The sequence below is a fragment of the Schistocerca cancellata genome, chromosome 2, assembly GCF_023864275.1.
Source record: "Schistocerca cancellata isolate TAMUIC-IGC-003103 chromosome 2, iqSchCanc2.1, whole genome shotgun sequence".
In the NCBI taxonomy this organism is placed as follows: Eukaryota; Metazoa; Arthropoda; class Insecta; order Orthoptera; family Acrididae; genus Schistocerca; species Schistocerca cancellata.
The window spans coordinates 137,087,442-137,113,956 of record NC_064627.1 but is presented as its reverse complement, the minus strand read 5'-3'; the positions used below and the strand labels follow the sequence as shown (position 1 = coordinate 137,113,956).

General features: G+C 43.1%; 1 protein-coding gene across 1 annotated transcript in view; it reads right to left on the bottom strand.

Moving 5' to 3' along the window:
- The window catches only part of LOC126161413 (protein quick-to-court), a 765,830-nt gene that overhangs the window by 85,361 nt on the left and 653,954 nt on the right, over positions 1–26,515 (bottom strand). Inside the window, exon 3 of the mRNA XM_049917202.1 lies at positions 7,405–7,695. Coding sequence (XP_049773159.1) covers positions 7,405–7,695 — 291 coding nt within the window. The remainder of the gene's footprint in view (positions 1–7,404; positions 7,696–26,515) is intronic.

Below are 26,515 nucleotides of genomic sequence, written 5' to 3'. Positions count from 1 at the left end.
ACCGAATCAATAGCGCACATATTGTTTAAACATAGAAGGTTCGGCATCAAGTCTGCTGCGATATGCATTTCTTGTCGACAAATAAGCCGAGAACTTTGTTTCGCACATATATGTGGTTGGAAATGGTGAAAGTACTAATACAACCACACGATAAATACAGCCTCACCCGCCATCGTTGTCGCAACACACCAACTGCTCAAAGTAGTTAAATGTGAGAGCGGTTAATTTGTTATTTAATCTTTTTCTAATTTCCTACAGGCGACAACTTTTTAACCAAATTTCTTAAATGTTCTGAAAAATGCACGAAAGTAAGCACACAACCCACTGGATTACGGCAGAATACAGTTTAAGAATAGCTACCGTAGTGGAAAGCGAAACTTCCTGCGCAAAATTAAACGAATTGTGCTTTAAAGATGCCTTAAGTTGACATTTTAAAATCTGAGATTGTTCAGTAGCCTTATTCATTTATGTTGGAAGCCCACTGAAAATGGAATCTGTTGTTCAGTTTATACCCTTTGTAACACTGCATGATCTTATCCACGGGATTTTTTCTGTTTCTTTATATTAGTCATCGATGGGTGAATGTTGCATCCCATTCTTAAAGAGTCAGCATTATTAGCGACAAATCTCGTGTGAAGGATTGTATCGGATGGTTATAATTTAAACTGACGGTGTTTCGGGTGCTGTAGACTGGGTTCTATTCACCACACGACGTCGAAACATCGTAGGTACGTTCATCAATCGGTGCGCTCACGTGTGACCATATCCTCATAAACGTGCAAGAACTATCAAGTGTTTGATCGTTCCTTCCTTTTTCTTGCAACACCACCACATTATGACTGCTTACAGCGCCAAATATTCACCTGGCGGCAGAAAGTGGAACTACTATTCTTTACAGCATACACTGCGAGCGCACACATTAATGAACGTACGTACGATGTTTCAGCGTCCTGCGATGTATACAACCCGCACTGCGGCTCTCAACACACTATCATTATAATTATAAACACTGGGTATGTAGATTTAAAACTGCTGCGTCTCGGTTCCTAGGACTGGCCAGCAAATGCCCCAGAAAAAATTCACAAACTGTCACCACAAATTGTTCTAAAATCTCGCAAGAGATTATTCCAGAAAAAAATCCGAATGCACCATTTGCCCAATTCGATAGAGTCCACTACCATTCCGTTGTATCTGTGAACAAACGTTTGCAGGAGAGGGAACTGAAGGCAACACAAGTTGGCGAGCATAGTCTACGAACACTGTGTTACTGTTTCTTTGGCACTCAGGGTATAACACCATACAGTTAGGGCCGCGACGCTGAACTTTGATATTCAGAGAGGATTGTTTAGCCAGGGGTGCCAAGTGGTCTCCAACACAAACAAGATTTCCCGGAAAAATACATTACGCTTAAATTCTATATATTATATTACTATATGTGTTTCTTGAGGGGCGTAGGCCTCCAATAAAGTTTAGTGTCGTACCCGGGCGCCGAGAAGTAGGGGGGAGGTCAATAAAGGGTTGCGCTCTGGGCGCCGACTTGGAAGGGGGGTCGGGATAAAGTGTGCCCCGGGCGCCATTTATGTTCGCTACGCCACTGCGTAGGAAGAGAAAAATTTAGGTAGAGGTCTGAATTCAAAAGTAAGCGTGAAACACGTGGAGGAACTTCACTAACACTGAAGTAACAGCTCCAGCTTTCCTTGCATTAATCCAAAACTTTGCACATATGTCAGTTGACGGCTTTCGCTCGCTTCTCGTTACAACTGAGGTGGTGATATAAACGCAGAACACTTTTATTACAGACGAAGAACGAAACCAGAAGAAGGGCTAGCATTAGCTCTAGTTATTAGCAACGGGACACAATCACGTCAGTGACCGTTTCGCGTTTCAATAGCTGCGCTATCCTAGTTTCTGATGTCTGCAGTGACATATCCAAAGCACTTCACGCAAAAATAATTAAAGTTCGTATAAGGAAGATAACATAACTGAAATAAGATTAATGATATGTGAACTATACAGTGTGTCCGGGCTAGACGTACACAAAAACATTTGTTCATAGTTCGGTACCTATTAGGGTTTGTTAAGTTTATTTGTCTAACACTGTACCCAGGAGTTCAAACATTTTAATACAAATTGATATTGTTCAATGCGGGCACCGTTTGTAGTTCGACAGGTATCGAAACGGTACTCCACTTCTCGCCACATGGTCATAAGCATGACGGGTGTTATGGTCTCTACTACGACATAGATCCGTTGTCTCAAATCTGCCAGATCTCGAACCATTGTTCTGTAGACAATGTCCCTGATATTCCCCATGCACCGAAATCCAGCGGAGTCATGCACTGGGTGACCCCCTTCTCCTTTCCAATCCATCGCTGGAGAAATGTGGTAACATCCCCATAAGTGAGTTGGGAAATCGTCCTGCTGGAAAATAACGTCGGGATGCATCTGTGGAACTTGCATAGTTTGCAAGGTCCCCCATTCGTACTAAACCTCCAGAAATGTCTCAGTTTAGCCGGTGAGTCGGTTGATGGTGACATAAGGGGCGTAAAGTATAGCTGGTCACGCTCTCGCACCCTAGTTTTTCGATAATTAAGCCAGTCCGTCCTTGAACTGACTTGTGGGCCGCCGCGTAGGAATTTTTCCTACCTTGCATGGCCGTCGGATACTGAAAGCGCAATACTATTGTCTATGTTTTACATAAAGAAGCGGGAAGAAGTTTTTTTGTGCAAATAATTTTTACTCAGGATATCATTACGGTGCGTTTATTTAAGAAACACTGTAAAATGAATTTGTTCACACTAATTATAAGCTAAGTATTAACGGTATGAGAGCATGATCTACTGCATGACTAGATCGAAAAGCATCCTATCGACGACTGCCGACTATGGTGTCCAGTGTGTAACTTGAGGATACAATCGGTATAGTTTGTATAAGATTGCACATCTTCAGTTACGCCGAAGTTATTTGTTCATCGATACATTTCCTGACATTGTAAAATTAGTGAAAGATAGTATTTATGATCTACAGACTACTACTAATGTCTGAGCGGCAAATGGTAACTTTTGTTACCAAACATTTTATTAATAACAATTAATTTAATAACAATTACTTGATTCACGCCAGAATAAATGTCCTTTCCCTACGTATCTCTTTGCTGACGTCGTGAGCGATTTCTGCATCGGAACCTCATCCCACTGGCTCTGAAAGCGCCTGATGGCCAACTGCCTCTGCTAGCCAACGTGGTAAACCTACTGCTCGCTTCTTACTCCTTAAGTGTGTATTGTATTGAAACGGGGACCTAGAAGCGACGGTGAGGCTTCGTCCCGCCGTAGCCCTCAGTGGTTCACAGCCCCACAACAGGCCACAGCAGTTCACCCACCCCACCGCCACCCCACACCAAACCAAAACCAGGGTTATTGTGCAGTTCGGCCTCCAGTGGACCACCGTGAACGTCTCACACCGGACGAGTGTAACCCCAATGTTTGCATGGTAATTATCGTGTACGCCTACGTGGAGAAAGTACTCCGTAGGTACTGCAGCGCCGATGCTTTGACTTCACGTAAGTGAAATCAAATAAAGTAAAATGAGCTTTTATCAGCAAATAATGGGTACCTTACAAGTTCGCCAACATGCCGAGATAGATGTGCCCCGTCAACGGCGCGCATGCGCCATGCCACTCAGTGCTGTTCGTGAAATGGTGCGGATCACGTCTTCGAGATTGTCTCCACGTACTGCGTATTTATCCAGTAACATAAAATGGAAAGTTCTTTCGTTATAAGGATTTGTTTGTGTATACCTGTAGCCTGGACACCTTGTACATATAAACTTTCAAATAGGCTACTTGATAAAACTCTGCTATATAGTTTGTGAGTGGGCAGTTGGTGTGATCCTGTGAAAACGATTTTTATTTGTCATCAGCCATTTGATTACAGCTGCCACGAATTTAAATAACGCAAATGATCAGTCTCGCGTAAATTTTCAGTTTTAGTCAGCGTAACAGATACACAGCCATACTTTGCTTTTAAGAAAATTTATTATGCTTTTTCGTCTTAAAAAAAAAGTTACATTCATTTTTCTCAGCCTGATGAATTTATCGTCTTTCCCACCTGTCGATTTAGACCTTTGAGTGCTTCGACCATTTTGAACCAACCATTTTTTCCCCTAGGGTATTTGTGTTGTGCCTCTCTTGGTCCCCGGAAGCACTTATATATCTACAGAGTGAGAGCTATCAGCACTACTACATCTTTGATACTGTGAAACAAATCTCTTCTACTGCATGCTGTTTGCTTTTCATATTTTAGGACGAGGAAGTGTGTACAAAAAGAACTTCAGGTTTTAAAGGCCCAACAGTACCGACCGGCCGCCGTGTCATCCGCAGACCACAGGCGTCACCGGATGCGGATATGGAGGGGCATGTGGTCAGCACACCGCTCTCCCGGCCGTATGTCAGATTACGAGACCGAAGTATGGATCAAGCCAAGAAAAAATTGTTTAGCAAATATGGGCTCTAAAATGCACTCCCTATGAGCTATGAGCAATTTTTGGTAGAATAGATGTGTTTAACAGTAACGAAAATGAACAACTGCTCATAGCGGTTACCGTATGCATTTTTGAACCCATATTTACTGCACTTTTCCGCTTCGAACGATCCGTTCCTGTAATTTCCCTGAATACTGATCTTTCCTCCTGGGACACCCAGTAAATTCTTCTAGCGGTCGATACTGTTAGTGTCCATTTATAAAGTACGAGGATCATTGAATAATTAAAGAGACAAATTGGTCTGGAGAAAAAAGCGTTTGTTTTTACAAATTAATATTTTTCTACTTTTCAACTTAATCCCATTGAACATTTATACACTGTTCCAACGGGCTACAAGCTCTTTTATTCCGGGTACAAATAACTCTTTATTTTGAAGTTTGAACCAATTTCCCACAAACTTGTTCGCTTCCTCATTGTCCTGGAACCTCTTCCCACGTAATGCCTCCTTCTGTGCACCAAAAAAATGGAAATCACTAGGTGCTAAATCAGGACTGTAAGGGGGATGAGGCAGTACTTCCCAGCCCATCTTGTCCATGGTCTCACAGGTTGGTTGAGCAATATGAGGACGTGCGTTGTCTTGCTGGAGAATCACACCTCTCCTTTGAGGTCCATGACATCTATCTCTCATCTATCTTCACCTTGTTTAAAAGCAAATCCGAGTAATAGTGGCTGTTCACTGTACGCTTCTCTTCGAGATAATCACAAAAAACTGGACCTTCAGCGTCCCAAAGCACTGTTAACATGACTTTTCCTGCTGATGCTTGGGTTTTGAATTTTTTTTCTTGACAGGTGGGTTGGTGTGATTTCACTCCATGCTTTGTCTTTTTGATTCTGGCTCATAATAGTGAACCCAAGTTTCATCACCTTTCTTGTGCAGCCGCGTCATCTCCTTTGGGACCCATCTTGCACATCTTTTGCGGTACTTCAGCTTGTTACAGATAATGTTATGAATTGTGTCAGTACTAACTTGAACCTTATCAATTATCATTTCCACAGTCACACGGCGGTCGGCGCGAATAATGTCTTCATTCGTCTTTCAAGTGAGGGAGTTGAAACTGCAACTGGTCGGCGAGAACAGTGTTCGCCAGTCACTGGGTCGCGACCATTTTTGAACTGCTCTACACACTTGTAAAAATTTGCACGACTCATACAACCTTCACCATAAACTTTTGACATTCTACAGTATACGAGGGTCACTCCAAAAGAAAAGCACACTATTTTTGTAAAAACTGCATGAGTGAAAGTTTTACAGTGTGTAGATACATACTTCCCACTAGTTTTCGAACTTAGTTCAACCTGTTCCCGTGAGTGGCGCCGTCACAGCATGTCTTCAAGATGGCTGCTACACTTGACGTTCGTCAGAAGCAACGTACTGTCACAGAATTCCTGTGCTGTGAAAACGAGACAGTGGGAAGCATCCACTGGGTGTTTGAAAAATGTGTATGGAGATGCTGCTGTCGATCGCAGTACAGTTAATCTGTGGGCAAGCAGGTTACGTGATGAAAGCAGGCACGGCAGTATTGAGGATTGTCCTCGCAGAGGCAGGCCTCGTACTGCACACACTCCAGACAATGAGCAGAGAGTTAACGAATTGGTGACTGCTGACAGACGCATCACAGTGAACGAAGTCACGGTACGTTGGGATACGGGCCAAAGTGTTTGCAGAATACTGAAAGTGTTGGCGTTAAAAAAGGTTTGTGCCAGGTGGTTCCTAGAGAATGTTGACGGTGGCTCACAAAGAAACAAGAAAAACGGTATGCAGTACGAGAATGGTGGAGATGAATTTCTTGGAAGAATTGTGACAGGTGAGGAAACATGGCTCCATCATTTTTCACCAGAGACGAAGAGGCAATCTAGAGAGTGGCATCGTGCAATTTCACCCAAGAAACAGAAATTCAAAACCACACCTTCTGCTGGAAAAGTTAAGGCTACGGCGTTTTTCGATTTCGAAGGACTCTTGCTTGTGGACATCATGCCACGTGGAACCACCATAAATTCTGATGCATATGTGACGACACTGAAGAAACTTCAAGCTCGACTGAGCCATGTTCGACCAGATCGGCAAAAGCAGGATGTTTTGCTGTTGCACGCAAATGCACGGCCACATGTCGGTCAAGAAACCGTGGAAGCGATCACAAAACTCGGATGGACAACAGTGAAACACCCGGCTTACAGTCCTGACCTGGCTCCATGTGACTATCATCTCTTTGGTAAACTGAAAGACTCTCTTCGTGGAACAAAGTTTGAGGATGATGACTTCCTCTGCCAAGCAGTGGCTCCAAAAGGTTGGTCCAGAATATTACCGTGCGGGTATACAGGAGCTGGTTCCAAGATGGCGTAAGGCAGTTGAGAGGGATGGTAATTATGTGGAGAATTGAAGATATTGTTCCTAAAGCATGTATCTAAACGCTGTAAAACTTTCAAACATGTAGAATAAAATATGGATTTAAAAAAGATAGTGTGCATTGCTTTTGGAGTGACCTTCGTATATTCACTGGTTTCTCGTAATCAGCAAGTAAAAACGAATAACAGAACGCTGTTCGACTAATGTGGAAGTTTCAAAGCGGACTCGCCATCTTGAAATATATTTTTGAGGTTATAAACAAAAAATGTTGATACGTCAGCTGATCAGGGCTCAACACAGTGATGCGAACTTAAAGCCATGTAAGTACCAAACCTGACCTACTGACAGTTTTTCCGAGACCATTTTGTCTCTCTAGTTATTGAATGACCCTCGCAGTTTTAGCCAGACCATTGCTTTTCCACGAGAAGTGTTCTAAAAAATTTACGTATTCCACTGCAGTCTTCGCCCCCTCATCTACACAACTAACAGCTGCCGCGCCAGAGGGCACATTACAGGCTTACCTTGAGACGGCGTATTTGCCGAGAAGCCCGCTGCGTGGGCGTGAGGTACTCCTCGGTGTCGTCGGTGTGCGGCGAGCAGTGGACGACGTAGCGCATGCGCCGGCCGGAAAACGTGGTGCCGTTGCGCGCGAAGTAGGCGTGGTCGCACGACATGGAGGAGCAGGCGCTGCCGAAGCTGCGCACCGAGTCCGCGTCGTCCTCCGACTCGTCGGCGGCGGCGCTGGCGTTGGCGCGTCGTTCGCCCAGCGGGTTGCGGCGCGACAGGCGCGGCGTGCTCGTCGCGCTCACCGACTGGAACAAAAGACACCAGCGTTACGCACAGTCACAACACGAGCTGGTGCGACAAGTCGAGGGGGGCGCCAGAAGTAGGGAGTATCATAATTACTGGGTTGGTGCAGACGTTCTTTGCGTTTTTCCAAAGTTTAATAAACACACAGATACAGATAAAACAGACTTTAGTCGTCAGAAATATACACTACTGGCCATTAAAATTGCTACACCAAGAAGAAATGCAGATGATAAACGGGTATTCATTGGACAAATATATTATACTCGAACCGACACGTGATTACATTTTCACGCAATTTGGGTGCACAGATCCTGAGAAATCAGTACCTAGAACAACCACCTCTGGACATAATAACACCCTTGATACGCCAGGGCATTGAGTCAAACAGAGCTTGGATGGCGTGTACAGGTACAGCTGCCATGCAGCTTCAACACGATATCATAGTTCATCAAGACTAGTGACTGACGTATTCTGACGAGCCAGTTGCTCGGCCACCATTGACCAGACGTTTTCAATTGGTGAGAGATCTGGAGAATGTGCTGGCCAGGGCAGCAGTCGAGCATTTTCTGTATCCAGAACGGCCCGTAGAGGACCTGCAACATGCGGTCGTACATTATCCTGCTGAAATGTAGGGTTTCGCAGGGATCGAATGAAGGGTAGAGCCACGGGTCGTAACACATCTGAAATGTAACGTCCACTGTTCAAAGTGCCGTCAATGCGAACAAGAGGTGACCGAGACGTGTAACCAATGGCACCCCATACCATCACGCCGGGTGTTACGCCAGTATGGCGATGATGAATACACGCTTCCAATGTGCGTTCACCGCGATGTCGCCAAACACGGATTCGACCATCTAGACGCTGTAAACACAACCTGGATTCATCCGAAAAAATGACGTTTTGCAGCCAGGTTCGTCGTTGAGTACACCATCGCAGGCGTTCCTGCCTGCGATGCAGCGTCAAGGATAACCGCAGCCATGGTCTCCGAGCTGACACTCCTTGCTGCTGCAAACGTCGTCGAACTGTTCGTGTAGATGGTTCTTGTCTTTCAAAAGTCCCAATCTGTTGACTCAGGGATCGAGATGTGGGTGCACGATCCGTTACAGCCATGCGGATAAGATGGCTGTCATCTCGACTGCTAGTGATACGAGGCCGTCGGGATCCAGCACGGCGTTCCGTATCACCCTCCTGAACCCACCGAGTCCATATTCTGCTAACAGTCATTGGATCTCGACCAACGCGAGCAGTAATGTCGCGATACGATAAACTGCAATCGCGGTAGGCTACAATCCGTCCTTTATCAAAATCGGAAACGTGATGGTACGCATTTCTCCTCCTTACATGAGGCATCACAATAACGTTTCACCAGGCAACGCCCGTCAACTGCTGTTTGTGTATGAGGAATCGGTTGGAAACTTTCCTCATGTCAGCACGTTGTAGGTGTCGCCAGGGGGGCCAACCTTGTGTGAATGCTCTGAAAAGCTAATCATTTGCATATCAAAGCATTTTCTTCCTGTCGGTTAAATTTCGCGTCTGTAGCACGTCATCTTCGTGGTGTAGCAATTGTAATGGCCAGTAGTGTAATCTCGTTCATTATTTAATATCGTGTGCTAAAGCTAGGTAACTTATCGATACTGCGATTGTAGAAATGAAGTGTTTGAGGCGAGGAACTCGTCGACCCATGTTCGGAGCGCATTTTCATCCGGGAAGGAAGTTCCTTGAAAGTTGTTCGATAGCGGAAAAAGTGAAAATCTGAGGGCGCAAGATCAGGTGCCTCACCGGGGTGCGGAATGACTTCCCAACCCATCTCCTGTACAGTGTAGCAGAATGCAGGCGTTGTTGAGGACATCACCACTTCACGCTGCCTTCCTGTTCGTTGTTCTTGAACTGCGTCTGTAGAACGTCTCAGCTGTTGACAAATATCAGCACTATCCATCATTTTGATTTGCAGCTCCTTGTATTGGCCGTGTTTGCAGTTAAAACTGTTGGATGTGAAGTCCACCAGTTATGCAAAACACATTTGGTGTGCATGAATTTTCTGGATCAATTTTGTGTCAATTACTACAGGTAGCTTGTCATGTTTTCGTGTGGCAAGCACTTCCATCCTCCGCCTCACTTTTCACTTCACCAGAACACAAATATAACAATCCACAATCACACCATGTTCTGGTGAAGTGAAAAGTGTTTTACTACGTTATTTGTGGAAAATACTTGTTATAGTTACGTGTGAAGAAGAATGGGTAGCTTTGAGGGATGAAGTAGCGAAGGCAGCAGATGATCAAGTAAGTAAAAAGACGAGGGCTAGTAGAAATCCTTGGGTAACAGAAGAAATATTGAATTTAATTGATGAGAGGAGAAAATATAAAAATGCAGTAAACGAAGCAGGCAAAAAGGAATACAAATGTCTCAAAAATCGACAGGAAGTGCAAAATGGCTAAGCAGGGATGGCTACAGGACAAATGTAAGGATGCAGAGGCTTATCTCACTAGGGGTAAGATAGATACTACCTACAGGAAAATTAAAGAGACCTTTGGAGAAAAGAGAACCACTTGTATGAATATCAAGAGCTCAGATGGAAACCCAGTTCTAAGCAAAGAAGGGAAAACAGAAAGGTGGAAGGAATATATAGAGGGTCCATACAAGGGCGATGTAATTGAGGACAATATTATGGAAATGGAAGAGGATGTAGATGAAGATGAAATGGGAGATATGACACTGCGTGAAGAGTTTGACAGAGCACTGAAAGACCTGAGTCGAAACAAGGCCCTAGGGGTAGATAACATTTCATTAGAACTACTGACAGCCTTGGGAGAGCCAGTCCTGACAAAACTCTACCATCTGGTGAGCAAGATGTATGAGACAGGCGAAATACCCTCACCCTTCAAGAAGAATATAATAATTCCAATCCCAAAGAAAGCAGATGCTGACAGATGTAAAGCCGGCCGCAGTGGTCTCGCGGTTCTAGGCGCTCAGTCCGGAGCCGCGCAACTGCTACGGTCGCAGGTTCGAATCCTGCCTCGGGCATGGATGTGTGTGATGTCCTTAGGTTAGTTAGGTTTAAGTAGTTCTAAAGTTCTAGGGGACTGATGACTGCAGATGTTAAGTCCCATAGTGCTCAGAGCCATTTGAACCATTTGAACAGATGTGAAAATTACCGAACTATCAGTTTAATAAGTCACGGCTACAAAATACTAACGCGAATTCTTTACAGACGAATGGAAAAACTAGTAGAAGCCGACCACGGGGAAGATCAGTTTGGATTCCGTAGAAATATTGGAACACGTGAGGCAATACTGACCCTACGACTTATCTTGGAAGCTAGATTAAGAAAAGGCAAACCTACGTTTCTAGCATTTGTAGACTTAGAGAAAGCTTTTGACAATGTTGACTGGAATACTCTCTTTCAGATTCTGAAGGTGGCAGGGGTAAAATACAGAGAGTGAAAGGCTATTTACAATTTGTACAGAAACGAAATGGCAGTTATAAGAGTTGAGGGGCATGAAAGGGAAGCAGTGGTTGCGAAGGGAGTGAGGCAGGGTTGTAGCCTCTCACCGATGTTATTCAATCTGTATATTGAGCAAGCAGTGAACGAAACAAAAGAAAAGTTCGGAGTAAGTATTAAAATCCATGGAGAAGAAATAAAAACTTTGAGGTTCGCCTATGACATTGTAATTCTGTCAGAGACAGCAGTTGAACGGAATGGATAGCGTCTTGAAAGGAGGATATAAGATGAACATCAACAAAAGCAAAACGAGGATAATGGTATGTAGTCGAACTAAGTCGGGAGATGCTGAGGGTATTAGATTAGGAAATGAGACACTTAAAGTAGTAAAGGAGTTTTGCTATTTGGGGAGCAAAATAACTGATGATGATCGAAGTAGAGAGAGGATATAAAATGTAGACTGGTAATAGCAAGCAAAGCGTTTCTGAAGAAGAGAAATTTGTTAACATCGAGTATAGATTTAAGTGTCAGGAAGTCATTTCCGAAAGTATTTGTATGGAGTGTAGCCATGTATGGAAGTGAAACATGGACGATAAATAGTTTAGACAAGAAGAGAATAGAAGCTTTCGAAATGTGGTGCAACAGAAGAATGCTTAAGATTAGATGGGTAGATCACATAACTAATGAGGAGGTATTGAATAAAAGTGGGGAGAAGAGGAGTTTGTGGCACAACTTGACAAGAAGTAGGGATCGATTGGTAGGACATGTTCTGAGGCATCAAGGGATCACCAATTTAGCATTGGAGGGCAGCGTGGGGGGTAAAAATCGTAGAGGGAGACCAAGAGATGAATACACCAAGCAGATTCAGAAGGATGTAGGTTGCAGTAGGTACTGGGAGATGAAGAAGCTTGCACAGGATAGAGTAGCATGGACAGCTGCATCAAACCAGTCTCAGGACTGAGGACCACACCAACAACAACAAGTTACGTGTGCATCACACCTAAGCATGAGGCGGAGGATGGAAGTGCTTGCCACACGAAAACATGACAAGCTACCTGTAGTAATTAACACAAAATTGATATAGAAAACTCAGACACACCAAATGTAAAGAATAAATATAAACGAAAACCCACTTATGATGGCACAGTGGTGCCGAAACATGTTTGTGTACTGAGAAAAACGGGTTTTTGCATAACTGGCGGACTTTACATCCAACGATGTTAGCAGTGATGGTTACACCTCGTGGAAGCAATTCCTAGTACTCCACACCGTCGTTGTTCCACCAGATGCATAACATCATCTTTTGTGGATGCGCGCAGATCTTTGTGCGGGGAGGTGCTGCTTTCTTTGGACTCAAGGATTCCTTTCTTTTACTTACGTTAGGTTAAAGACACCACTTCTCGTCACCAGTAACGATACAGGATAGGAATGATTGGTGCTGATCACGAGCCAGTTGATGACGAGCAAGCAGAGAGGGACATATGGTCACTCGCAGATTTTTTTGTGATATTGGCTTAGAGCATGCGGTGCCCATAAACGATTCTTGAATCTTCCCCATTGCTTGCAAATGTCGGACGATGGTCAAATGGTCGTAGTTCATCATATGTGCCAGGTATCAGAAATCATCTTAAATGGAATTTTTTATTTTCTTTTTCTTTTAATATCGGTACTGGAATGACATTCAGAGATTTACTTCTGTGACACTGACATGTATATGTGGTATGTTTTTAGAAATAACAAAACCCATTTACACGATCACTAATTTTAATTTATTTTTAAAAGTCTTGCCACAAAAGCCCAAGGAGAGGTGCTTTCTGTCTCAGGAATGAGAGAGGGAGAGGGGGGGGGGGATCATATGTTGCTTTTGTGGAGAACTAATCTCGAATCAGCCATGCTTATAACATCAGTATCGATATCAATATCTAAAGTGGTATCGAAACTTTGAGAACTGCGCAGCGAAAGTATCGACATTGAAAGTATCGAAACGTACCTACTTTTACCCAATTTTAAGCTTTTCTTGCACAAAAAGCCTTATTTAGAAAACGAGGTGAAAATGATAACATAGGCATCAATTTTATGGTGTTGAGAAACAGCTGAAATCGCTTAAACTGAACAAGGCTCCAGAAGCCGATGCAATCCTGTCAGATTGATTAGTCTAAAAGAAGGGAACAGGAGTGATGCACTAAACTGCCCTCCAATCTCATTGATACCCCGTGTGGTGCTCCTTTTACTAATTTTAGACAGTTTAATATTTTAAGCCGCTGTTCGCAACTATGTTCATTAAATGAAAGGTGTAATGTGTCTCAAGTATAGGCAAAGTGTCTAAGATAACCTTGTCATTTATAAAAGAAATGTAACCATAATCCAAAGAAACTATTATGTAATATTCTGTTCATCATCGTGCCGAGTTTGTTTTTCATGTAATGATTATAAAACGATGATTCATGATCACTTTACCTCTCTCCCCCTTGCTGCATCGAAGTGACACATGTAACTTTGGTGTAAATGGCTCTGAGCACTATCGGACTTAACAGCTATGGTCAACAGTCCCCTAGAACTTAGAACTACTTAAACCTAACTAACCTAAGGACATCACACAACACACATGTAACTGTTCTATAAGTGTGAGCTGCTTTATTTCAATGATACCACCATATAAAGAATCTCGTTTTTCATTCAAGTAATCTGATCACCGCGAGTTACCTTTCAAACTGAAGTTATTTTTAACCTATAGCTTTGCCTTATTTGGCCTGACGCTTTTCTGTGGAAGTGTGAACCTTCGGTCGGCGTTCTCGGCCGATTGTAATTTCAGTATCTGCAAATAAGAATCTGCTTAATTTATTTTATGTTTATATATGCAACACTGTAAAAACTCCTTTACTCATTTCGACACGGTTCTGACGTAGTCATACAGAACAGATGCTATTCAGTAACTTTGGCTTCCACCAAACTCAAACAAATAGCAGAAGATAATGCATTCAGGAAGCAAAGTATCAGAACATACTGTACAAATAATAAAGTTTTATTTAAAAGGCAGGTATATTTTCACTTCAGCAGTCTAAAGAAACAAAGATCCTATTAAATAACAATATCAGGTTTCATCAATTGAAACGATGGAACTTTCCTCCCGCAACATTACACAAAATAAGTATTTCACTCTTGAAAGCTATGTATGAGGTAGAGGGTAAGTTACATGTGGAGACTGTGACAGGACTTAACAATGATGCTTTGTCTGGTATCGTCCTCTGTTGTTCAATTCTAGGAAATATTGTGAGCTCTAACAAAATGAGATTTCAAGCAGATCGACCTCCTCCATAGCGACTGGCATGGATTCCAAAAACCTCAAACACGTGAAAGTCAACAGGGCTTCTTTAACATGCAATCCTGAAAGCAATGGCAGAAGGTAATGAAACAGATACAGTATTTTTTGATTTCTGAGAAGCGTATCATTCGGTACCACACCTACGTCTATGAACAGAAGTACCATCATATGGGATATCAAACGAAATATGTGACTGGATTCAGGGATTCTTGGGTATGGATGACTGGTATATTATGTTGGTTGAAAAGTGGCAGACAGAAGTCGCAATAACTGCACACCAGTCCGTGGGCAGTATGTTGGAACCCTTGCTGTTTGTTTTTTACGTTAATGACCTGGCAGACAACCTTAATAGGAACCTCAGGCTTTTGCAAAATTAAAAATAAAAAAAGCTGCAAAATATCCATTTCAAAGTGGCACAAAGATTGGCAAACAGATATCAATTTAGGAAAACGCAAAATTGTGCACTACACAAAACGCAAAAAGTTGTATCCAATGGCTACAATATAAATCATGCACTACTGAGAGCAGTCAACTCGTACGATACCTGGGTGTCAGACTAAGAAATGGGGTGACTACATAGGCTTCAGGCAAGGGAAGGTGGTTAACTTCTGCTCACCGGCAGAATACCGGGTAAATGCAATCAGTCTACATCTTAGAATACTGCTCAACTGTATGGATGTTAAACACCAGACAGGACTAAGAGGGGATGCTACACTTATACAAAGAAAGACGGCATGAGTGGTTACAGGTTTCACTCAGGGGAGAGCGTCACGGGCATGCTGAAAAACACCAACTGGCAGGCGCTTCGAGACAGACGCAAATAATTACGCGAGAAGCTACTTGCAATGCTTCGGGAACCAATATTAAGAGATATTTCAGACCCTATGCATCGCTCCTGTATGGACTGCTAAGACGAGATCAGACTGATTACAACTCGCACGGAGGCTTTTAAGCGGTAATTTTTACCATGGCATGCACTTCACAGCGGCCTGCAGAGTATGTACATGGTGGCAATTATTGTACTATATGAAAAGCTAGATTAAGGAAGGGCAAACCTACGTTTCTAGCCTGAGGGTGGCAGATATAAATACAGGGAGCGAAAGGCTATTTACAATTTGTACAGAAACCAGACGGCAGTTATAAGAGTCGAGGGACATGAACGGGAAGCAGTGGTTGGGAAGGGAGTGAGACAGGGTTGTAGCCTCTCCCCGATGTTATTCAATCTGTATATTGAGCAAGCAGTGAAGGAAACAAAAGAAAAATTCGGAGTAGCTATTAAAATCCATGGAGAAGAAATAAAAACTTTGAGGTTCGCCGATGAGATCGTAATTCTGTCAGAGACAGCAAAGGACTTGGAAGAGTAGTTGAACGGAATGGACAGTGTCTTGAAAGGAGGATGTAAGATGAACATCAACAAAAGCAAAACGAGGATAATGGAACGTAGTCGAATTAAGACGAGTGATGTCGAGGGAGTTAGATTAGGAAATGAGACACTTAAAGCAGTAAATAAGTTTTGCTATTTGGGGAGCAAAATAACTGATGATGGTCGAAGTAGAGAGGATATAAAATGTAGACTGGCAACGGCAAGCAAAGCGTTTCCGAAGAAGAGAGAAATTTCTTAACATCGAGTATAGATTTAAGTGTCAGGAAGTCATTTCTGAAAGTATTTGTATGGAGTGTAGCCATGTATAGAAGTGAAACATGGACGATAAATAGTTTGGACAAGAAGAGAATAGAAGCTTTCGAAATGTGGTGCTACAGAAGAATGCTGAAGATTAGATGGGTAGATCACATAACTAATGAGGAAGTACTGAATAGGATTGGGGAGAAGAGAAGTTTGTGGCACAACTTGACCAGAAGAAGGGATCGGTTGGTAGGACATGTTCTGAGGCATCAAGGGATCACCAATTTAGTATTGGAGGGCAGCGTGGAGGGTAAAAATCGTAGAGGGAGACCAAGAAATGACTACACTAAGCAGATTCAGAAGGATGTAGGTTGCAGTAGGTACTGGGAGACGAAGAAGCTTGCACAGGATAGAGTAGCATGGAGAGCTGCATCAAACCAGTCTCAGGACTGAAGACCATAACAACAACAACATGAAATAAAGCCCGCCCGGCTAGCCGCGTGGTCTAACGTGCTGCTTCCCGAGCGGGAAGGCCTGCCGGCCCCCCGGCACGAATCCGCCCGGCGGATTACTGTCGAGGTCCGGTGTGCCAGGCAGCCTGTGGATAGTTTTTAAGGTTTTCCATTTGCCTCGGCGAGTGCGGGCTGGTTCCCCTTATTCAGCGCAAACACTGACTCCATGTATGCATACACCATAATTATACTACCTCGCAAACATTTGGGGTTACACTCGCCAGGTATGAGACTAGCAGGGGGGAGGGGGGTGTCCACTGGGGGCCACATCACAATTACACTGGGTTTAGTGTAGGGCGACGGTGGGGTGGGTGGACTGCTGTGGCCTGTTGTGTTGTGAATCACTGAGGGCTACGTCGAGACGCAGCCTCTCCATCGTTTCAAGGTCGCCGGTTCAATACACACAATATGAAATAAAATCGCCGTAATGTTCAAACCGATTGATTGGCCACGGGGCATGATGGGAATTAGTATGCGCTGTATGGTTCGCTGTGTGGTTCGGTTTAGCGACGAAGCCCACTTTCATTTGGATGGATTCGTCAGCAATCAAAATTGGCGCATCTGGGGACTGAGTATCCGCATTTCGAGACCAAGAAGTCTCGTCACCCTCGACGGGTCACTGTGTGGTGTGCAGCGTCCAGTCACGGAATAATCGGTGCGATGTTCCTTGATGGTAGGCTGACTACCGAACGGTAAGTAAAGGTTTTGGAAGATGATTTCATCCCCATTATCCGAAGTGACTCTGATTTCGACCAGATGAGGTTCACGTAAGACGGAAATCGATCCCATCGAAGCAGCAGAGTGTTTGATGTCCTGGAGGAGCACTTTTGGGACCGCATTCTGGCGCTGGGGCACCCAGAGGCCACTGGCATCGGACTCGATTCGCTAACGCATTCTCTATCTGAACACAGGCAACTCCTTTTTGTGGGGCTATATTAAAGACGAGGTGTACAGCAATGTCCCTAAAACCATTGCTGAGGTGAAAACAGCCATTCAGGAGGTTATCGACAGGATCGATGTTCCGACACTTCAGCGGGTCATGCCGAATTTCGCTATTCGTCTGCGCCACATCATCGCCAATGATGGCAGGCGTATCAGACATGTTATAACCTAAATCCGAATATCTGTGGTGGCATTTACATTTTGAATGAAGTGTGTGAACGCCGTAGCTTGCAACTGATTTACATTTTTTTCATACAGTTCAATAAATGTCACACCGTATGTACGAGATCTTGATGAAAAGTAGTGTCTCCGAATTTATTATGCAAAAATTCTTAAACCTTTCTGAATAAAACAAACTTTGTTAATATCCTACATTTTTATTCTTCATGTCTACATCTTTAATTCTCAACATAGTCACCCTGGCGACGAAAACAATTCTCCCAAAGAGACACCAGTTTGTTGATTCCGTTAGTTTTGGACGGAGGCTCAACCTCACCTCTCCTCCCACAACTTCATCAATATCAAAATGAAGTCCCCGAAAGTGGTGTTAAACTTTTGGAAACAGATGACAGTTTATATCATGATGTGTTCAATAATATTGAAACAGGTGCTCAATTTGTAATGAACCATGGACCTTGCCGCTGGTGGGGAGGCTTGCGTGCCTCAGCGATACAGATGGCCGTACCATAGGTGCAACCACAACGGAGGGGTATCTGTTGAGAGGCCAGACAAACATGTGGTTCCTGAAGAGGGGCAGCAGCCTTTTCAGTAGTTGCAGGGGCAACAGTCTGGATGATTGACTGATCTGGCCTTGTAACATTAACCAAAACGGCCTTGCTGTGCTGGTACTGCGAACGGCTGAAAGCAAGGGGAAACTACAGCCGTAATTTTTCCCGAGGACATGCAGCTCTACTGTATGATTAAATGATGATGACGTCCTCTTGGGTAAAATATTCCGGAGGTAAAATAGTCCCCCATTCGGATCTCCGGGCGGGGACTACTCAGGAGGACGTCGTTATCAGGAGAAAGAAAACTGGCGTCCTACGGATCGGAGCGTGGAATGTCAGATCCCTTAATCGGGCAGGCAGGTTAGAAAATTTAAAAAGGGAAATGGATAGGTTAAAATTAGATATAGTGGGAATTAGTGAAGTTCGGTGGCAGGAGGAACAAGACTTTTGGTCAGGTGATTACAGGGTTATAAATACAAAATCAAATAGGGGTAATGCAGGAGTAGGTTTAATAATGAATAAAAAAATAGGAGTGCGGGTTAGCTACTACAAACAGCATAGTGAACGCATTATTGTGGCCAAGATAGACACAAAGCCTATGCTTACTACAGTAGTACAAGTTTATATGCCAACTACCTCTGCAGATGATGAAGAAATAGATGAAATGTATGATGAGATAAAAGAAATTATTCAGGTAGTGAAGGGAGACGAAAATTTAATAGTGATGGGTGACTGGAATTCGTCAGTAGGAAAAGGGAGAGAAGGAAACATAGTAGGTGAATATGGATTGGGGGGAAGGAATGAAAGAGGAAGCCGCCTTGTAGAATTTTGCACAGAGCATAACTTAATCATAGCCAACACTTGGTTCAAGAATCATAAAAGAAGGTTGCATACCTGGAAGAATCCTGGAGATACTAGTAGGTATCAGATAGATTATATAATGGTAAGACAGAGATTTAGGAACCAGGTTTTAAATTGTAAGACATTTCCTGGGGCAGATGTGGATTCTGACCACAATCTCTTGGTTATGAACTGCAGATTGAAACTGAAGAAACTGCAAAAAGGTGGGAATTTAAGGAGATGGGACCTGGATAAACTGAAAGAACCAGAGGTTGTACAGAGTTTCAGAGAGAGCATAAGGGAACAATTGACAGGAATGGGGGAAAGAAATACAGTAGAAGAAGAATGGGTAGCTCTGAGGGATGAAGTAGTGAAGGCAGCAGAGGATCAAGTAGGTAAAAAGACGAGGGCTAATAGAAATCCTTGGGTAACAGAAGAAATATTGAATTTAATTGATGAAAGGAGAAAATATAAAAATGCAGTAAATGAAGCAGGCAAAAAGGAATACAGACGTCTCAAAAATGATATCGACAGGAAGTGCAAAATGGCTAAGCAGGGATGGCTAGAGGACAAATGTAAGGATGTAGAGGCTTGTCTCACTAGGGGTAAGATAGATACTGCCTACAGGAAAATTAAAGAGACCTTTGGAGAGAAGAGAACCACTTGTATGAATATCAAGAGCTCAGATGGCAACCCAGTTCTAAGCAAAGAAGGGAAGGCAGAAAGGTGGAAGGAGTATATAGAGGGTTTATACAAGGGCGATGTACTTGAGGACAATATTATGGAAATGGAAGAGGATGTAGATGAAGACGAAATGGGAGATAAGATACTGCGTGAAGAGTTTGACAGAGCACTGAAAGACCTGAGTCGAAACAAGGCCCCGGGAGTAGACAACATTCCATTTGAACTACTGATGGCCTCGGGAGAGCCAGTCATGACAAAACTCTACCATCTGGTGAGCACGATGTATGAGACAGGCGAAATACCCTCAGACTTCAAGAAGAATATAATAATTCCAATCCCAAAGAAAGCAGGTGTTGACAGATGTGAAAATTACCGAACTATCAGTTTAATAAGTCACAGCTGCAAAATACTAACGCGAATTCTTTACAGACGAATGGAAAAACTGGTAGAAGCCGACCTCGGGGAAGATCAGTTTGGATTCCGTAGAAATGTTGGAACACGTGAGGCAATACTGACCTTACGACTTATCTTAGAAGAAAGATTAAGAAAAGGCAAACCTACGTTTCTAGCATTTGTAGACTTAGAGAAAGCTTTTGACAATGTTAACTGGAATACTCTCTTTCAAATTCTGAAGGTGGCAGGGGTAAAATTCAGGGAGCGAAAGGCTATTTACAGTTTGTACAGAAACCAAATGGCAGTTATAAGAGTCGAGGGGCATGAAAGGGAAGCAGTGGTTGGGAAAGGAGTAAGACAGGGTTGTAGCCTCTCCCCGATGTTATTCAATCTGTATATTGAGCAAGCAGTAAAGGAAACAAAAGAAAAATTCGGAGTAGGTATTAAAATTCATGGAGAAGAAGTAAAAACTTTGAGGTTCGCCGATGACATTGTAATTCTGTCAGAGACAGCAAAGGACTTGGAAGAGCAGTTGAACGGAATGGACAGTGTCTTGAAAGGAGGATATAAGATGAAAATCAACAAAAGCAAAACGAGGATAATGGAATGTAGTCAAATTAAGTCAGGTGATGCTGAGGGAATTAGATTAGGAAATGAGACACTTAAAGTAGTAAAGGAGTTTTGCTATTTAGGGAGTAAAATAACCGATGATGGTCGAAGTAGAGAGGATATAAAATGTAGACTGGCAATGGCGAGGAAAGCGTTTCTCAAGAAGAGGAATTTGTTAACATCGAGTATAGATTTAAGTGTCAGGAAGTCGTTTCTGAAAGTATTTGTATGGAGTGTAGCCATGTATGGAAGTGAAACATGGACGATAACTAGTTTGGACAAGAAGAGAATAGAAGCTTTCGAAATGTGGTGCTACAGAAGAATGCTGAAGATAAGGTGGGTAGATCACGTAACTAATGAGGAGGTATTGAATAGGATTGGGGAGAAGAGAAGTTTGTGGCACAACTTGACTAGAAGAAGGGATCGGTTGGTAGGACATGTTTTGAGGCATCAAGGGATCACAAATTTAGCATTGGAGGGCAGTGTGGAGGGTAAAAATCGTAGAGGGAGACCAAGAGATGAATACACTAAGCAGATTCAGAAGGATGTAGGTTGCAGTAGATACTGGGAGATGAAGAAGCTTGCACAGGATAGAGTAGCATGGAGAGCTGCATCAAACCAGTCTCAGGACTGAAGACCACAACAACAACAACTGTAATACGATAACAAGACGCGCAGAAGACATGTAAACATCTGACACCACATAGATCGACAACTCGATAGTCAAATCGAAACCAGCTGTATTTCGACTGCCACCTTGTCCACTGCACTACAGAACTGTTTATGATCCTGTTTCCAGGTTACTGCTATGCAAGTCACAATTTGCGAACAGTGACCAAGAGAGCCACGGAAATGGAAACGCCTCAGTGCATCACAACGAGACTGCCACGCCAGAAGAACAGAGTGAGTGACCGTTACAAAACATTTCGTGCAAACATCAGTCCAGCTTCCAAAGTGACATCGCCTCTTACCAAGTTTAGGGATGGCCACAGCGTTTACAAAAAGACTATGTAACATCAGTATGACCTTACTGTAAAGTTGTTTTTGTACTGCCATTTAGCCTGAAGATGAAGTATTCCCTCGAAACATGTCGCTAAATAAGTAAGTAATACAATAGTTGACAAAGTTTGTGACTGGTAGCGGTAATTTAAAAAAAAAAAAAACATTTACATATTTCTTGAGACAGTCACGGTCAAAAAATAGTCAAAATGGCTTCAAAGATGAAAATCGGATGGGGCCAAGTCGGGACCGTAAGGATGATGATCGATGACAGTGAACCAAAGGCGTTTGAATGTTGCAGATATTTATTGCAGCGCTCGTGTGTGGTCTGGCGTCATCGTTCAGAAGCAGACGGTGTTCCATGTCTGGAAGAACTCTTCGAATTCGTGCTTTCAGTTTTCTGAAGGTCTCGCAGATAGTTACACTAAACACCATGTTACATGCTACACTTTGGGGCCCTGCAGAGGGTTACAACTTGCGTCAGCGGATCGGGAAATTCGACCGCGTAATATGCATGATATGTAGTACGTCAACCGATATTGATGACAGAATAAAAAATTCGGAGGTATTAATTTCCAGCACGCCCTCGCACACAGATGTAAGAAAATATGGAACTTTCGCTATGTCCGCGGGAGCCTTTAATGTAGCAAATTATTGCGAGTTGTGAGCTTGCATTGAAAGCGTAGCTTGCCATGGAGCCGGGAGGAGAGCGATTTGGTTCTCACGCAGGCAAAGCTGACGATGGTTACTGCGCCGAGCGAGCCGCGTACTTGACTAACACCGCGTGGAATACGTCACACACAGTCTTCATGAATCTGAAGAAGTACTATTAAATATTAATCAATCTTTTTCATACTTACAAGGGAACCTCCCCATCGCATCCCCCTCAGATATAGTTATAAGTTGGCACAATGGATAGGCCTTGAAAAACTGAACACAGATCAATCGAGAAAACAGGAAGAAGTTGTGTGGAACTATGAGAAAAATAAGCAAAATATACAAACTGAATAGTCGATGCCCAACATAAGCAACATCACGGGTATTTGTGAACCCAGGAGCGCCGTGGTCCCGTGGTTAGCGTGAGCGGCTGCAGAAAGAGAGGTCCTTGGTTCAATTCTACCCTCGAGTGAAAAGTTTAATTTTTAATTTTTAATTTTCAGACAATTATCAAAGTTCAGGCATTCACACATAATCAACTTAGCTCTCCGAAACTCCAGGACATGTTCAGATTTGCTTGGACATATGCAGAAATGGACCGTCTACGCACAGAAAAATTTGAAAACGTTAAAAACATATGTTTTGACAGAACACAGGGAAAACTGTTCGACTGTGAAACTGTTTCATTCATTTGTTGCAGTTTATGTGACAAACTCTTATGTTTTCACCACATTTTTGGGAGTGATTATCACATCCACAAGAAAACCTAAATCGGGCAAGGTAGAAGAATCTTTTTACCCATTCGCCAAGTGTACAAGTTAGGTGGGTCGACAACATATTCCTGTCATGTGACGCACATGCCGTCAACAGTGCCGTATAGAATATGTCAGACGTGTTTTCCTGTGGAGGAATCGGTTGACCTATGACCCTGCGATCAAATGTTTTCGGTTCCCATTGGAGAGGCACGTCCTTTCGTCTACTAATCGCACGGTTTTGCGGTGCGGTCGCAAAACACAGACACTAAACTTATTACAGTGAACAGAGACGTCAATGAACGAACGGACAGATCATAACTTTGCGAAAATAGAGAAAGAAAAATTTTTCGCAGAAGGGAAGACTTGAACCAAGGACCTCTCGTACCGCAGTTGCTCACCCTATCCACGGGACCACGGCGCTTTTGAGCTCAGCGTTTTCTGTGATGTTACATATCTTGCAGATGGACTAACTCAGTTTGTATATTTTGCTTATTTTTTTCATAGTTCCCCACAACTTCTTCCTGTTTTCTCGATTGATCTGTGTTCAGTTTTTCAAGGCCTATCCACTGTGCCAACTTATAACTAAATCTGAGGGGGGTGCGATGGGGAGGTTCTCTTGTTAGCATACCAAATTCTATGAATAACACAATGGCACTGTTAAAATTTCAAATCAGTAACTCCAATACTTTCGGAGATATAAATTTTTACCTAAAGCACATAATAACCATTCTGGTATTGTGAAACTTGAGCTAGGGACTGTAATGCATTCATCTACCAACTGAAAGTACAACCAAGATGATAGGTTCATATCATCTAATTTTCTGGAATTTTCTTACTTTCACTATCACATATTTCTGACATAATTCAAAGTATTGTCCGCGGCTTGTGGCCTTGCGGTAGCGTTCTCGCCTCCCGCGCACGGGGTGCTGGGTTCGATTCCCAGCAGGGTCAGGCTCTGCCTCGAGATGACTGGGTGTTGTGTTACTTTCATCATCATTTCATCCTCATTCACACGCAAGTGGCCGTAGTGGCCGAACCGCCCCGCGAGGGGTCTTCCGGCCACCAATGCCATACGCTCATTATCATTATTATTAAAAGTGTGGTGTCACCGCCAGACACCACACTTGCTAGGTGGTAGCCTTTAAATCGGCCGCGGTCCGTTAGTATACGTCGGACCCGCGTGTCGCCACTATCACTGATTGCAGACCGAGCGCCGCCACACGGCAGGTCTAGAGAGACTCCCTAGCACTCGCCCCAGTGGTAAAACCGACTTTGCTAGCGATGGTTCACTGACAAAATACGCTCTCATTTGCTGAGACGATAGTTAGCATAGCTTTCAGCTACGTCATTTGCTACGACCTAGCAAGGCGCCGTTACCAGTTACTATTGATGCTGTAAAACTTGTACCGTCAAGAGCGACGTTCACCATTTACGGATTTAAGTTAAGTATTCCACCAGCTACGTCAGTTTTTTCGACAGTCTAATTTCCTTGTCCTGTTCCAGACCTCACGCCAGCCTGCGTGAGCTAAAACGCGCGCCTTTCGGCTTCCTCTAATCTACCGGGTTGGCTCTCTTGCCAATCCACAACAAAAAGTACTTTGGAAAATTATTTTTTCATCGTGTTCTGGTTTTGTGAGTGTTTTGGAGAGGCAAAGAATGAATGGAGGACATATGTAAAGAATGAATGGAGGACATATGTAAAGTAAGAATGTGATATTTTATTAAAACCATGTAAATGTATGCGCGAAAAAGTTGTTGTGACGTATGTCCGAATGAGCTTGATTTTGTAAAGTCAGCCGGAACGGACGTTGAGTATCAAATTTGTTATTAATCTATTTTGTGGAAAAAAATCTCACTTTGTTTTCATTAAAATTCATTTAGTTTCGGAATTGCGAGATTTCTAGTCCAAATTACGCGTGGTAATCTGATTGGTTGACGTTATAAATACCGCGAGTATGAATGTGCTCGAAATGATTTGATTGGTTGGTTAACATACTAAGCAACAAGAAATCAGCATTTCCCGCGTGTTTGAGTCAGTCTTTGCGCCTCAAGCCTAGGAATCGATAGAGTCGCTCGGGAGCCGTCTTCTGGTAAACGTGTATGTTAAACTGCGCTGACCAATTTTTTCCAAAAGGAAGAAATTCGCGCGTTTGATCGGTTTTAGCGTTGTTGAGAAAAAGCAACTACAGTACCGAGTATTTTGTGAAAGTTTGAGCGTTGTGAGAGGTTTACTTTAGGCGATATTCACGTGTGAACATTTCAAGTCGTACGTAAATTTCGCGTGGAGTGTTTCTTGCACATTACGAGACTTCTTTACAAGAAGCCGACTGAACGTGTTACCTCGCAAGTAGTCGTGGGTCAGTGACTGTTTAGGACGTTCAAAATATCGCGTCGGACTAAACATCTTCTGGCTGCTTTCGGGTGTTGACTCGTAGCAGAGACAGCAATATTGCATAATTCATGTCGGGATATTAAATACGGGCTTGATAGCCATTTTCCGTGTTTTAAAAGACAATAAACCAACTTAAAGAAAATTTTAGACGTCTTTTCAAACGAGTTATGCAAGAGTCCCGGACACTCGATAGTTTAACTGACTTTCATCTACTACCCATGGACTGGAGTTATTTGGACATTGCATGGTAGGTATTTAGCCGAATTTTCGTCAACGCTGCTTTTGTCGGCTGAACCAGTATCTACCATCACAGAGGGAAGCGGCAGACAACCTGAATCCTATCCAGATAGGTGGACTGACTGTTTTAAGGATAGGGAGAGACTAACCCATCCGCCGCAAGCCAACTTGAGTAGGAAATAAAAGTACAGTAAGCAGTGTAGGACCAATATTTCAATGACAAACCAACTGCAGATCAAATTTTATGCTACAAGAATCTGCCTTTATTGCAAGTTTTTCTTTAAGAGAAAAACATCCATTAACGATAATCTCATTTTTTATAACAACAGGACTCATTTAGAATAGGACTCATTTAGAATACAGGCCAAAATAAGCGAATTTGATGTATTTCAAAGAACCAACTTGATTGGCAAAGTTCTACAGAAGTTCGAAATATAGCGCGTACTTGAACGCGAGATGCTTTTAATAATTTCCACAACGAAATTCTGTCTCGAAATCTGGCAGAAAACCCAAAGAGATTCTGGTCATACATAAAGCACACCAGTGGCAAGACGCAATCAATACCTTCACTGCGCGACAACAACGGTGAAGTCACTGGTGACAGTGCCACTAAAGCAGAGCTATTAAACACGGTTTCCCAAAACTCCTTCACCAAAGAAGACGAAGTAAATACTCCTAAATTCCAG